This window comes from Lactuca virosa, chromosome 4 (genome assembly GCF_052849685.1).
Source record: "Lactuca virosa cultivar CGN04683 chromosome 4, Lactuca_virosa_CGN04683_v6, whole genome shotgun sequence".
NCBI classification, from domain to species: Eukaryota; Viridiplantae; Streptophyta; class Magnoliopsida; order Asterales; family Asteraceae; genus Lactuca; species Lactuca virosa.
Window position 1 is genome coordinate 318,927,525 of NC_136429.1, and position 14,008 is coordinate 318,941,532.

General features: G+C 34.2%; 1 protein-coding gene across 1 annotated transcript; it reads left to right on the top strand.

Moving 5' to 3' along the window:
- The first annotated feature begins 5,000 nt into the window (after positions 1-5,000).
- Positions 5,001-5,765, top strand: LOC145106079 (uncharacterized). The gene has a single exon (XM_079043125.1). The coding sequence runs from the start codon at positions 5,001-5,003 to the stop codon at positions 5,763-5,765; it is 765 nt and encodes a 254-aa protein (XP_078899251.1).
- The last annotated feature ends 8,243 nt before the right edge of the window (positions 5,766-14,008 follow it).

The following is a 14,008-nucleotide window of genomic DNA, read 5'->3' on the forward strand; positions in this document are numbered from 1 at the left end:
ATGCATTCTGGAAATTTTCAGCTTAATATATATTTTCTTTATTTTTATATGAAAATAATAAGAAAATAGAGTGTTAAATCTTATAAAATACTTACACTAGTAAATAAGTTCTGGAAAAATTCTTGGATGATCCTTTAAGTTAATAAACATTCCCCATGAAGTTTCAATGACTTTTGTTACTGTTTAGTATGGTTTTTAATTTTCTTTTTATTTAGCCCTAATAAATCATAAAACCACTTTAGGGAATGTGAAAATATTATTTCTTATTTTTCGCAGCTTGTACCCTGTATTTAAGACTCAGAAAAATATTTTGGGGAATTTTTCAAAATGTATATCTATTTTTCATGATTTGTTTGTGTTTATAATGGACTAAAAACAGGAAAAATAGTTTTACTCATCCAAAATTCATGAAAATTTAGCAGGACACCTTATAATATATTAGAATGCTACATAAAAATGTTGATAATTTTTCTCTTCTGTATGCTATTTTTCATCTATTTTCCCAAGATTAAATACACTTAAATCCATTTTTATTAGAATAAATGCACAAAAAACATAAAATTAGGTTAAACAGTTTAGAAATTCATTTTTATATTTTTCCCAACTTTAGTATGTCTAATGGCAGTATTATAAAAAGGTTGGGAATTTTTATCATCTGGATCCTATTTTTCACGAATTTATATTGTTATGAAGGCTTAAAAATTGGGAAAAATAGTTAATCACATCAAAAGTTCAAGGGAAAATTTATGGAAGACCTCTACTGTGTTTAGAATGAAAATGCAAAGTTTGAGAATTTTTGGAATTTGTTTGATAATATTTTGGCTTTTTAAGAGCTTAAAACACATTTAAATGTGTTGAAATACCCTCAATTAATATTACAAAAATCTGGAAATTAATATCCAAAATTGTCTTAATCACATGAGCTATAAAATTTCACCATTTCAGAAAAATGTTTGTAACTTATCAATATTAAATTTTGACACAATATTGGCATAATTTTATTGTAGTAGTAAGTATACTAGTGTTAGATTTCGATTAGAGACTCACTAGCGAATACCATTATTGTAGGAATCGGTAGTGGTACACGTGGAACGTAGTTCAAGGCATCATTTTCATCATCTCAATGCATTGTGAGTATTCACGACTCCCCCTATTTTCGGTTTTTATGTTTTGGGGTGGAAAAACATGTCTTAAACTATTTATGTTCGTTGTATTTAATTTGACTTGTATCAAACTTGGTTGCTAAATGTTGATATGTATGTGTATGCTATTGTTAATTCATGAGGCCTTATCGCGTTTAAGTCCCTGGAATCAATTCACACAACTCATTAACTCATTTGAGCCTATGGTTATTATGGATAGCGCTATTAGGAGGTAGACAACTCCTCACTCGCACGATTCGCTTGAGTGCATTTTATCATATTTCCCTATGTTAGCGATAGACATAGAAGAGGGCACCCTCGGTCATTAGGCTTGGGTTGTGAACTCATGGTATAATCATTATGCACATACGAACCTTGTATCTCGTTTTAGCAACAAACTTTATTTCCCATGAGAATATGAACGTTGCATCTTATTTGGGCAACATACTTTATCTCTCATGATGACAACGGACTTTGTTTATGTAAACTTATTTACTCATTTGCAATATATTTCTATTTATGGAAACTTTATTTCCCATGAGAATATGAACGTTGCATCTTATTTGGGCAACATACTTTATCTCTCATGATGACAACGAACTTTGTTTATGTAAACTTATTTACTCATTTGCAATATATTTCTATTTATGGAAACTTTATTTCCCATGAGAATATGAACGTTGCATCTCATTTGGGCAACATACTTTATCTCTCATGATGACAATCAACTTTGTTTATACAAACTTATTTACTCATTTTAACAATATACCTTATTTATGGAAACTTCTATTAAAACTTTGATTACGATTCATGAAACCAATATTACTTTTAACCTGTGAGTACTCACCAACTATTTTTATAGTTGCGCTCGTTTTACATGCTTTTTCAGGAATCATCGAGTAAGTCGCACTTAGGGATACATTACTTTTAGGAGCATTCGCATGTGTTGTATTTAAGTTTACATTGTAATTTCTTTTAAAAATTTGTTCAACCCCATTGTAAATTTGTAATGATTTTTAAACTATGGTTGGTGTTGTCTTTTAACTTTTGCTATGAAACCCTTTATACTGCCACGCCTCGTGTTTCCGCTTTAGCGGGGTGTGACAGCTATAGAGGCTGATTAGGGTTTGGTCCAAAAGATATAAGTGTGTTTAAATAGTGTCTAAGCCAAGAAGTTAGGGTTTGGTCATTGGCCTCGTACGCCCTGCATACGAGTCTTAACCACCCGTTGTATGCACATACATACGCTAAGTGTACTAATATGTACGCCCAACGTACAAATGGTTCTTAATTTCCAAAATTGAAATACTTTGAGGGTAAAAATGAGATACCTGAATTTGAGTGTTACAAATCTCCCCCAATTGGACTAGGCTTTTCCCTTGAAGTCTGCGGGCACAAATAGATCTGGGTAATGCTCTCGAATTTCGTCCTTCGGCTCCCAGATCCAATTAGATCCCTTCCGGTGCTACCATTGCACCTCTACTAGCTTCACCACCTTGTTACGAAGATCTTTAGTTTTTCTATCCAAGACTACAATGGGCTTCTCCACATAGTTCAGGCTCTTATCCACCTGGATATCATCCAAAGAAATAACTGCAGCCTCATCTGCTACACACTTTCAGAGCTAAGACACATGGAAGGTGTTATGGATCTAACTGAGCTCATCAGGAAGATCCAATTGATAAGCAACCCTGCCAACTCGGGCAGAAATATTGAAGGGACCAATGAATCGGGGCCCCAACTTGCCCCTCTTCCGAAACCGGATGACACCTTTCCAAGGTGACACCTTCAGCAAAACAAAATTCCCCACCTGAAACTCAAGATTCAAATGACGTCAGTCAACATGTCATTTTCGATTACTATTAGTCTAATTTTCAGAAATAAACCCCCCCTTTGTATGTTTATTGCATTCATCAAGAATTAGACCACACCATACGCAAGAGGTTTAACAATTAGGACGTGTCCCTGAGGATCCGACCCTGCTTACCTGTACTACCTGTTAGTAAAATAAAGCATTTTATTTATTATATTTATTTGTTTAAATCGTGTACGACAGCGGTCTTAACAAATTGGCGCCGTTGCCGGGGACACAGTAAAACACTAATAGTTTTATGCCAAGATCTTCACGTACATGTAATCTGATTTTTGATCCAGAGATTGAGAATACAGCTAGGAAGCTAAAGAAGGAGGCAAAACTTCGAAAGCAACAAACAGGAACCTCAACCTCACCCACACCACAAGGCACTCCCTTGTGGAACGAACCCGAAGCCTCATTTCAACCTTTTCCAAAAGCACCTCCTACTTCACCCATTAACAACCCATTCAAAACATACTCATCATCATCTTTAGACAAACCGGAACTCACAGATTCTTCTGAAACTGAAATAGAATCCATCATGAGCGATAACGGAGATGAAGCTGAAAAGACTCTCCGCGAATGTGCAACACAAGAGGTTACCCAACAACCCTTGTGTATTACCTTTCCAGAAGCTTGAAATTTTGAGCTCAAATCTGGTCTAATCCATCTGTTGCCCCCGTTTCGAGGCCTTGAGAATGAAGATCCTCATAAATTTCTCAAGGAATTCCATATTGTCTGCTCTGGAATGAAACCCCATGGAGTTACTAAAGACCGGATCAAACTCAGGGCGTTTCCCTTCTCAGTTCAAGATGCAGCAAAGGAATGGTTGTATGACCTTCCATCTGGTTCAATAACAAGCTGGAATGAACTCGCCAAACTCTTCTTAGAAAAATATTTTCCAGAGGCGAAAGTATCAAATCTATGCAGAGAGATTTTGGGTATAAAGCAAGGCACAAGAGAAGCTCTCCACACTTATTGGGAGCGATTCAAGAAGCTGTTAGTCCGATGCCCACAACATGGCATTAGTGATTATCAGCTATATCAGTGTTTCTGCGAAGGATTGATACCTATGGAGAGGCGACTAATAAATGCATCTAGTGGAGGGTCACTTTCAGACATGACACCAACAGAGATCAGGGCATTAATAGAGAAGCTGGCCAATGAATCAAAACATTCAGTAACTAAGGAAGAGTGGTACCCAGACCATCCAATAGGAGTTAAGGAGATGAGCAACGCCCACCTGGAATCCCAGATTTCAGAATTGACTAAATCTGTCCTTTTGTTGACAAAAGAAAAAGGTATATAGCCAAAGGTCAAACCTTGCGGGATCTGCTGCAAAACCGGGCACCCAACTGATATGTGCCCAATACTTCAAGAAGATAATGAATCTGTGCAAGCTATAGGAGGATTTCAGCAAAGGCCATTTGATCAACATCGCAACAACCAAGCATGGGGAGGGCCTCAAAATAACAATTTCTAGCCAAGACATCAACAGCACTTTCAACAAAGAAACCAATATCAAGCTCCACCCGCGTTTCAGCAATCTTTTCAGCAAAATCAGCACCAGATCAATTTTCAGCAACCACCTGTTTAGTCACAAGCTAGTAGTTCCAGCATGTCTTTGGAAGACATAGTTAAAAGTCTTGCTACCAGTACCCAAGCTTTCCAGAATGAAACAAAGTCCAACATAAAAAATCTGGAGCAGCAGGTATCACAACTCGCGAACTCCATGAGCAAACTAGAAGCACAAACCCAAGGAAAATTCCCATCTCAGACTGAGAAAAACCCGAAGCACAATGCTTGTGCTGTCACCCTCAGAAGTGGTAAAAACTACAAAGGACCAGATCAGCAAGAAGAGATCATGGTTGAGCAAGAATCTGAGGCAACTGAAGAGGTGAAGAAAAAAGATGGACCTGCTGAAGCTGAAGTAAAAATTACCCCTCCTCCTTTTCCCTCAAGACTGAAAAAACACGAAAAAAGAAAAGGAAGATAAATAGATTATGGATTTCTTCAGAAAGGTTGAGGTAAATATTCCCCTTCTTGATGCAATTAAACAACTACCCCGATATGCTAAATTTTTAAAAGATTTGTGTACTTCAAAAAGAAAATTAAAAGGAAACGAAACAGTTAAAGTAAGCGAGAATGTTTCGGCTGTTTTACAAAAAAGGCTACCCCCAAAGTGTAAGGATCCAGGAGTATTTACTGTTCCTTGCAAGTTGGGGAACCTTTCAGTTCCGCGAGCTATGTTTGACTTAGGAGCTTCTATAAATGTTTTGCCATACTCCCTTTTTAAAACTATCGGGGTAGGGCCGTTAAAAAGAACTGGAGTCATCATTCAGTTAGCTGATCGTTCTCTGGTGCACCCAAAAGGTGTGCTGGAAGACGTTTTGGTTCAAGTGAATGAACTCATATTCCCAGCTGATTTCTATGTTTTGGATATGGGAGATGACGACTCACCAAACTCAGGTTCCATTCTTTTGGGGAGACCATCTTTAAAAACTGCCAGAACCAAAATAGATGTTTATGATGGTACCCTTTCAATGGAATTTGATGGGGAAGTTATCAACTTCAATATTTATGACGCCATGCGTTATCCTGATGATGTTTCAGCCCTTAATTTTATTGATGTAATTGAACCACTAATTGCAGAATATTTTGAGATTGCTAACCATGAGTCACTAGCATTAGTGCTCCACATAAAATTGTCTATTAATGCAGCTCAGGTTATATCAGAAAATTATATGGTTGATAGAGAAGTTCAATAGATGGTAGCTCATATGGACCAACAGAGAAAGTTGAGGTATGGTACCCAAACTCTTAAATTACCAATTTCTAACTCCAAGCTTTTTCCATCTGTAGTGCAAGCCCCCATCTTGGAGCTAAAGACACTTCCAGAACACTTGAAATATGCATATCTTAGAGAAAAAGAAACATTACCAGTTATCATATCCAACAAGCTGTCAGAAAAAGAAGAGTTTGAGCTGATCAGAATTCTGAAGGAGTATAAAAGCGCAATTGGGTGTACTATGGCAGACATTAAAGGACTCAGCCCTTCTCTTTGCATGCACAAAAGTTTGATGGAAGAAGATTATAAGCCATCACGAGAAGCCCAACGAAGATTAAACCCACCAATGATGGAGGTGGTTAAAAAAGAAGTTATGAAGTTACTGGATGTTGGGATGATATACCCAATTTCTGACAGCAAGTGAGTCAGCCCAGTTCAAGTTGTTCCCAAGAAGGCTGGAGTGACAGTGGTAGAGAACAAAGAAGGAGAGCTGGTTCTAAATCGGGTTCAGAACGGATGGCGCTTTGTATTGACTACAGAAAATTAAACGCAGCTATCCGGAAAGATCATTTTCCTCTCCCATTTATACATCAGATGCTAGAGAGACTTGCTGGAAAATCCCACTACTGCTGCTTGGATGGATTTTCAGGTTTCCATCAGATTCCAGTAGCTCCAGAAGACCAGGAGAAAACGACTTTCACCTGCCCTTTCGGGACATTCGCGTATAGTCGTATGCCCTTTGGACTCTGCAACGCACATGCTACCTTTCAAAGGTGTATGGTTAGTATATTTTCTGAGTATGTCGAAAATACCATAGAAGTCTTCATGGATGATTTTACCGTCTATGGAGACTCCTTTGATATTTGTTTGAAAAACGTCACAAAAATTTTACAAAGATGTATAGAAACAAACTTGGTCTTAAATTTTGAAAAATGTCACTTTATGGTTGACCAAGGTCTGATTCTTGGACATATTTTTTCAAAAAGAGGGTTGGAAGTCGATAAAGAAAAAATAGATGTTATAAAGAGCTTACCCTACCCGAAGAATGTTCGGGAAGTGCATTCCTTTCATGGCCATGCAGGGTTTTACAGGAGGTTTATAAAAGATTTTTCAAAGATATTAGTTCCCATGTGCCAGTTATTGCAAAAAGATGTTGAATTCGACTTCAATGAAGATTGCAAGAAAGCTTTTGATGTGCTGAAAAATCTTCTCACTTCTGCCCCCATCATTCAGCCCCCAGATTGGAGTTTACCATTCGAGATAATCTGTGACACCAGTAATACTGCTGTTGGAGCTGTTCTAGGACAGAGAAAAGACCGGGTTCCCCACGTTATATATTATGCATCAAAAACCTTGGATAATGCCCAAGCAATTTACTCCACCACAGAACAAGAGTTGCTTTCAATCGTTTTTGCATTGGAAAAATTCAGACAATATTTGTTGGGCACGAAAGTTATAATTTTTTCTGATCACGCAGCTATCCGATACCTTCTTGCCAAAAAAGACTCAAAGCCAAGGTTGATTAGATGGATTCTGCTGCTACAGGAGTTTGATATAGAGATCAGGGACAAAAGTGGCAGAGAAAATTTGGTAGCTGATCATTTGAGTCGGCTCACTCCACCGGAAGACCCGACACCGATCCGTGAAACGTTTCCTGACGAGCATTTATTCGCTGTTCAGAACCCTCCTTGGTTTGTTGATATAGTGAACTGCTTGGTCTCCAGAGAACTCCCTTCAAATCTTACTCGAGCCCAAAAAGATAAAATAAAGAAGGAGGCGAAAAGATATGTTTGGGACGAGCTGTATCTATGGAAACATTGTGTTGATCTGGTGATTAGAAGATGTGTACCTCAAGATGAAGTCAAGTCAATCCTGAATTTCTGCTATTCAGAAGCTTGTGGAGGGCATTATGGTCCACAACGAACCGCACGTAAGGTCTTGGACAGCGGTCTTTATTGGCCTCATATTTTTCGTGACTCTTTTCTATTATGCAAAACTTGTGAAATGTGACAGTCGTCAAAATTCGAGTCGGTTTTAGATTTGACTAAACTTAGTTACACATATAGGCACAACACATATTAGACTTAGTAATTAGAAGCTAAGTTATAACCTACTAGAAACTTGGAAACAGATAGAAACAATGGATGGTGTACTTAGATTTCACCTTGATATGTGAATTCTACATCTACTAAGCTGTAGTGACTATCCATATTTGGATCACTCTTTGACTCGAACAATATTTCATGAATCATGTACACACATCATGCACTTGACCTAGAAGTAGAAGTTAGTTCAAAGTCTCATAGAAACTTAAGTCAAATTTGAAGACTAGGACTAGTATACTTGATTCCTCAATTTCGCTTGAATCTCGGAATCACTACATAGAATGCCAATAAACCGATAAAAATAAATTACAAACATTATTTATAACTATAAAAGAGTTATAATACCATAAGATAATTTAAAGTCTCAAATATTCTATTTATTTTGATATTCAAAGTTTATTAAACTCCAAAACCCTAAAAGCCCTAAAAACTCATATTTATAAACTTTAACCTTAAAAATCCTATAAAAAACAATTATGAACCTTATAATATTATCTTATCATAATAATTATTATGAAATAAAATTCAATGAAAAATAAAGATTTAGTTATTAACATTTACCCTTGATTTATAAGTCAAAAATCAAGAGTTTTATGCATAAAAACTAGGTTAAGGTGCACATTTTATAAAAAGTTGGATATTTTTATAAAAGATTTGAATTTTTATAAAAGAAACAAGAGAGAGAGAGCCTCTCCTCCCTTAAAATCGGATCCCTCTCTCCCCATATCTCTCTCACACTCTCATTCTCCAACATACACACATCTCTCTTCTTTCTCTCTCTAGAAAACTCTCTCTACCTTCTCTCTACTTTTTCTCTCCAAACACCACTCCATTCTCTCTTCCTCCCTCTAAGAACCAAGAAATTTTCCAGAAAACAAACCCAAGAACACTCCTCAAACTCGAAATCTTCATCATCTTGTGGTATTCTTGAAGGTAAAATCGATTTCTACTTCACTTTTCCTTCAAGTTTTGCTCTTTTTCTTACACTTTCTCCTTCTTCATCTTCTTCAAACTTGTTTTCTTTTTGTTAAAATGGTTTTTACAACATGATGGATGTGTTTTAACACCATGCATGTATGATAAACAAGGTTGCATGTTCATGATCTTAGTGCAAAAATCGATTTTAAGGAGTAAAACATCAAACTCAAGTTAAGAGTTTTTGAGAAACAAAATTTCGTTCATAAATGCATGTATACATTTTGATAAGTTTTAATCTTTTGATCTCTAGAAACATGACTAAAATATGAGTTTATCATGATATATTTAAAATACTTGAAAAGATTTACTCAAAGAAATGATGAAAACCCACTTTTCTAACCAATCATCATGCATGCAATCTGCCAGATTTCTTTACCTGACTTTAAACTGTCATATCTCACTCATTTCTTAGCCAAAATTCGTGATTCTTTTTCTGAAATATAATATTTTGAGTTAGCTTTCAAACCCATCTGACCTCACTCGAAAATTCCAATATTTCGATTTTTACCAATTTTTATAAAACTGTTGCTCAAACAGCACTTTCCTTATGAACATTTGTTTTGTGTTGCATGTTCAAAAGACTTATTCATCACTACAAATCATTCAAAAATTATTTTAAACCCTTAATATCATGTATTAATAGGAACAAAAAGATCTTGATTCAAAAGTCTTTGTAACATGTTGCAAAAATTGTCAAAGTAACATCAATAATCTTTACATAAATCACAAGAACCAAGTTTTCTCTATACATTTATTGAGTCTTTAGGCATGGTTTTCAACATAAAAAATAAGAAAACAATTTTTCATTGTTGTTAAATTGTATGAAGATGCATTCTGGAAATTTTCAGCTCAATATATATTTTCTTTATTTTTATATGAAAATAATAAGAAAATAGAGTGTTAAATCATATAAAATACTTACGCTAGTAAATAAATTCTGGAAAAATTCTTGGATGGTTCTTTAAGTTAATAAACATCTCCCATGAAGTTTCAATGACTTTTGTTACTGTTTAATATGGTTTTGAATTTTCTTTTTTTTTAGCCCCAATAAATCATAAAACCACTTTAGACAATTGGAAAAGGCTGTATAACAATTTTCGCAGCTTCTACCAGAGGTATAAGACTTAGAAAAATATTTTCAGAATTTTTCATAATGCATTCCTATTTTTCCCCGATTTTTGTATTTATAATGGCCTAAAAATAGAAAAAATAGTTCTGCTCACCCAAAATTCATGAACATTTACCAGAACACTTTTTAGTACATTAGGAGGCTACATAAAATTTGTGATGATTTTTCTCTTCTGTATACTATTTTTCTCCTATTTTCTAAGATTAAATTCACTTAAATACACAAAATCGGATTTCAGTATATAAAAACCACATTTGGTATTTTTCCCAGATTATTTACTCTGTAAATGAAGTGTACAAAAATTTTGGTAATTTACTTTAACTGTTTGATAATTATTCTCTAATTAATGATTATTTAAGAGGATAAAACAAAGAAAAATAGAAAGACTAATTGAAAAATATATTTTATATTTTTCACAGCTTCTACATGTGTAATAAAAGTGTTACAAAAATTTTGGGCAATTTTGGAAACTGTTTTCTATTTATTTCAATTTTTATTAGAATAAATGCTCAAAAATCATAAAATTGGGTTAAACAGTTTAGAAATCAATTTTTATATTTTTCCCAGCTTAATAATGTTTAATAACAGTAATACAAAAAGTTGGGTAATTTTGGAAACTGATTTCTATTTTTCATGAATTTGTATCTATTTAGAGAATTAAATATATGAAAAATGGTTATACATATTCATACTCCATGAAAATTTATCTAGAAGTCTTTTAGTACATTTAGAACCAAAATCTGAAGTTTGGTAATTTTTATTAACTGTTTACTATTTTTCAAGATTTTATGGTTATTCAAGAAACTAAAATCGTGAAAAATAGTCAGACAAATCAAAAATTCGAGAAAATTTATCTTAAGGTCTTTGAATTCAATTAAAACTTAAATGCAAAGTTTGGGAAAGTTTAGAACTAAATTGATTTAGTTTTGAATATTTAATCATTGGAACACCTCTAAAATGTTAATTATTAACATTTCAATAATGAAAATTTTCCACTTAAATTGTTATATAACAATTGATTCTTTGAAACTTAATTTCCACAGAAAAATGTTTGTAACTTATCAATATTAAATTTTGACACATTATTGGCATAATTCTATTGTAGTAGTAAGTATACTAATGTTAGATTTCGATTAGAGACTCACTAGCGAATACCATTATTGTAGGAATCGGTAGTGGTACACGTGGAACATAGTTCAAGGCACCATTTGCATCATCTAAATGCATTGTGAGTATTCACGTACTCCCCTATTTTCAGTTTTTATGTTTTGGGGTGGAAAAGCATGTCCCGAAAAACTATTATTTGAATGTTGTATTTAAATTGATTTGTATCAAACATGATTGCTATTTTATTGCTATGTCTCTCTATGTATGTCTATGCAACACGGAACATGAGAACTTATCGTACTAAGGCCCTTCCCTTATCTCTAACCATTAACTCTTTGAGCCAATGATCATTATGGATAGCGCTATTAGGAATTGACAACTCCTCACTCGCCCTATTGCTGGAGTGCATGATACCATATTCATCTATGGAACGATAAGCATAGATCTTGATAGGGCTTCAGTCATAGGTTTGGTTGAGACTCATTGTTTGCTCATACACATACAAACTCGTTTCTCGTTATAGCAATAAACTTGTTATTAATTATAGCAATGAACTTTGTTTCTCATTACAACAACGAACTTTTATTACTGAAAACTTATATACATGTTTTAGCAATGAAATTGTTTGCTCCTTGTAGCAACGAAATTGATTGCTCATTTTAGCAATGAAACTTGTTTACTCGTTTGAGTAACGAACTTTATCTTCCATGAGAATATGAATGTTGCATCTTATTTGGGCAACATACCTTATCTCTCATGATGACAAAGAACTTTGTTTTTACAAACTTATTTACTCATTTTAACAATATACTTTTATTATTGGAAACTTTTATCAAAACTTTGATTTCATTTCATGGAACCAGTATTATTTTGTTTATCTGTGAGTACTCACCAACTATTTTTATAGTTGACGCTCGTTTTACATGCTTTTTCAGGAATCATCGAGTAAGTGGCACTTAGGGACACATCATTGTTAGGAGCATTCGCATGTGTTGTATTTCAATTTACATTGTTATTTCTTTTAAAATTTGTTCAAACCATTGTAAATTGTAAAGATTTTTAATACTATGGTTGGTGTTGTCTTCTAACTTTTGCTATGAAACCCTTTATACTGCCATGCCTCGTGTTTCCGCTTTAGCGGGGTGTGACAGAAAATGGTATCAGAGCCGAAGGTTATAGAGAATACCGGTTTTCCTTTGGAGAACCACAACTATAGCCAAAAATTTTCAAATTGTTTTTAAAATACTGAACATACTACTGGTATAACTAATTCGAGTATGCATTATTGGACTTTAATTAAGTATAGCCTGGCCAACTATGCTTAATTAAGGAAACTTAATGCGAGGCTTGAAACGGTTATAGTAGAATTATGTTCAAAACAATTTTCAACTTAAACTTTTGAAAAACAAAATTTTTAGTGTGCGTACGGGCATTGCATATTATAGGCATTCATCTAGATACACTTAGAAACCAAGTTCACTGTTATAATAATGCCCTTATTTAGAAATATTCTTATCCCTTATCAAGTGCTAGGTTAACCACTTAGGTTATATCACTAGCCACTCTAAGAGCAATGCACATAGTACTGATAATGGGTATTCCTCGGTAGCTATTGACTTTAGATATAAGGTTAGTAGTTAGATATACACTAGTAATAATCTTAAGTCGAAACCAATACCAGTTATCCCTCAATACCTCTTCATCCTCTTCGTACTAGAGTTACAACTAGGAAAAAGCGTTTCGATACCGACACGAATGATAATTGGAGCATCGCGTAAGGAGGTAGATGAGTCTCCACTAAATAATCACTTGGATACCATTGGCGGGCATTCCGGATTCGACTCACAAGGAGACACGGAGGTTTAACCTATATGTGAGATCTTATTTCTACGCTACGATTTAGCTCTACGTTGTTTCCACCTTGAGCTTAAAACTTAACATAGGATGTCCCTTGGACCTCTATAAAAGGTCGTAAACTGCATTGACACCATAAAACGTTTTTCAAACAATTTTCTTGCCCTTTATCTTTGGGAAAAAGACATCGGTACTCGTCTTATACTCGCCTTGTACTCGCCTTAGTATTTAGGTACGATCAGCTACACTAATATACTTATTCCTTACTTCTTAATCTTCCATCGAAAAATTATTTCGCTTCATCGGTTTTATTTATCATCAAGAAAATATTTTATAACCACTTCAATCAACTTAGTAGACATTTCTTAACAATTTACGCCATATTCTCGCTAAAAATCATTTGACAACTTGTTTTAACTTAACACTTTTCTTCAAACTCAATTTAACCAATATTGTTTTTAATCTTGCTATTACAATCTCATTTCAAATCCATTTCAATGGATAGATGTGCTTTTGAGGGCACATAAACCATTTTAAACATTGCTTACCATTTTGACACGTCTTCGAAAAACTAGAAACATTTTCTTTTATAATCGTGTTTAAACTCTTTGCTACAAAACATAGACCTATGACATTGAAGTTCATTTTATGTGTAAAAGCTTCATTGAATCTTCAAAACACTTTTGTTTGACATTTTTAACAGCTTTCTCATTTAGACATTGTAATTTACTTTAATGTGTTTTCTCGAAACCCAACATGATATTTATGCAAATTTCTACTTCAAACATGTTTATAAGACATCTCTAATGCTTGTATTTCAAAACATACATTATTTGTGTACTTTGCTTCAATATAGTTTTATAATCTATAAAGTTTTTAAAAATTATAGCATTTGAAAACTTAGTGTTCACTTTTAAATTTCCAGTGATACACTCTCAACAATGAATAGTTGTTCTTCTAAATATATTGAGTTTTTACCTTATCCGTTTTAATCATTGTTGGACTTCCGTTTAAAAGGTCAAAATTGTCAGATTTTCAATTGTCATTTGT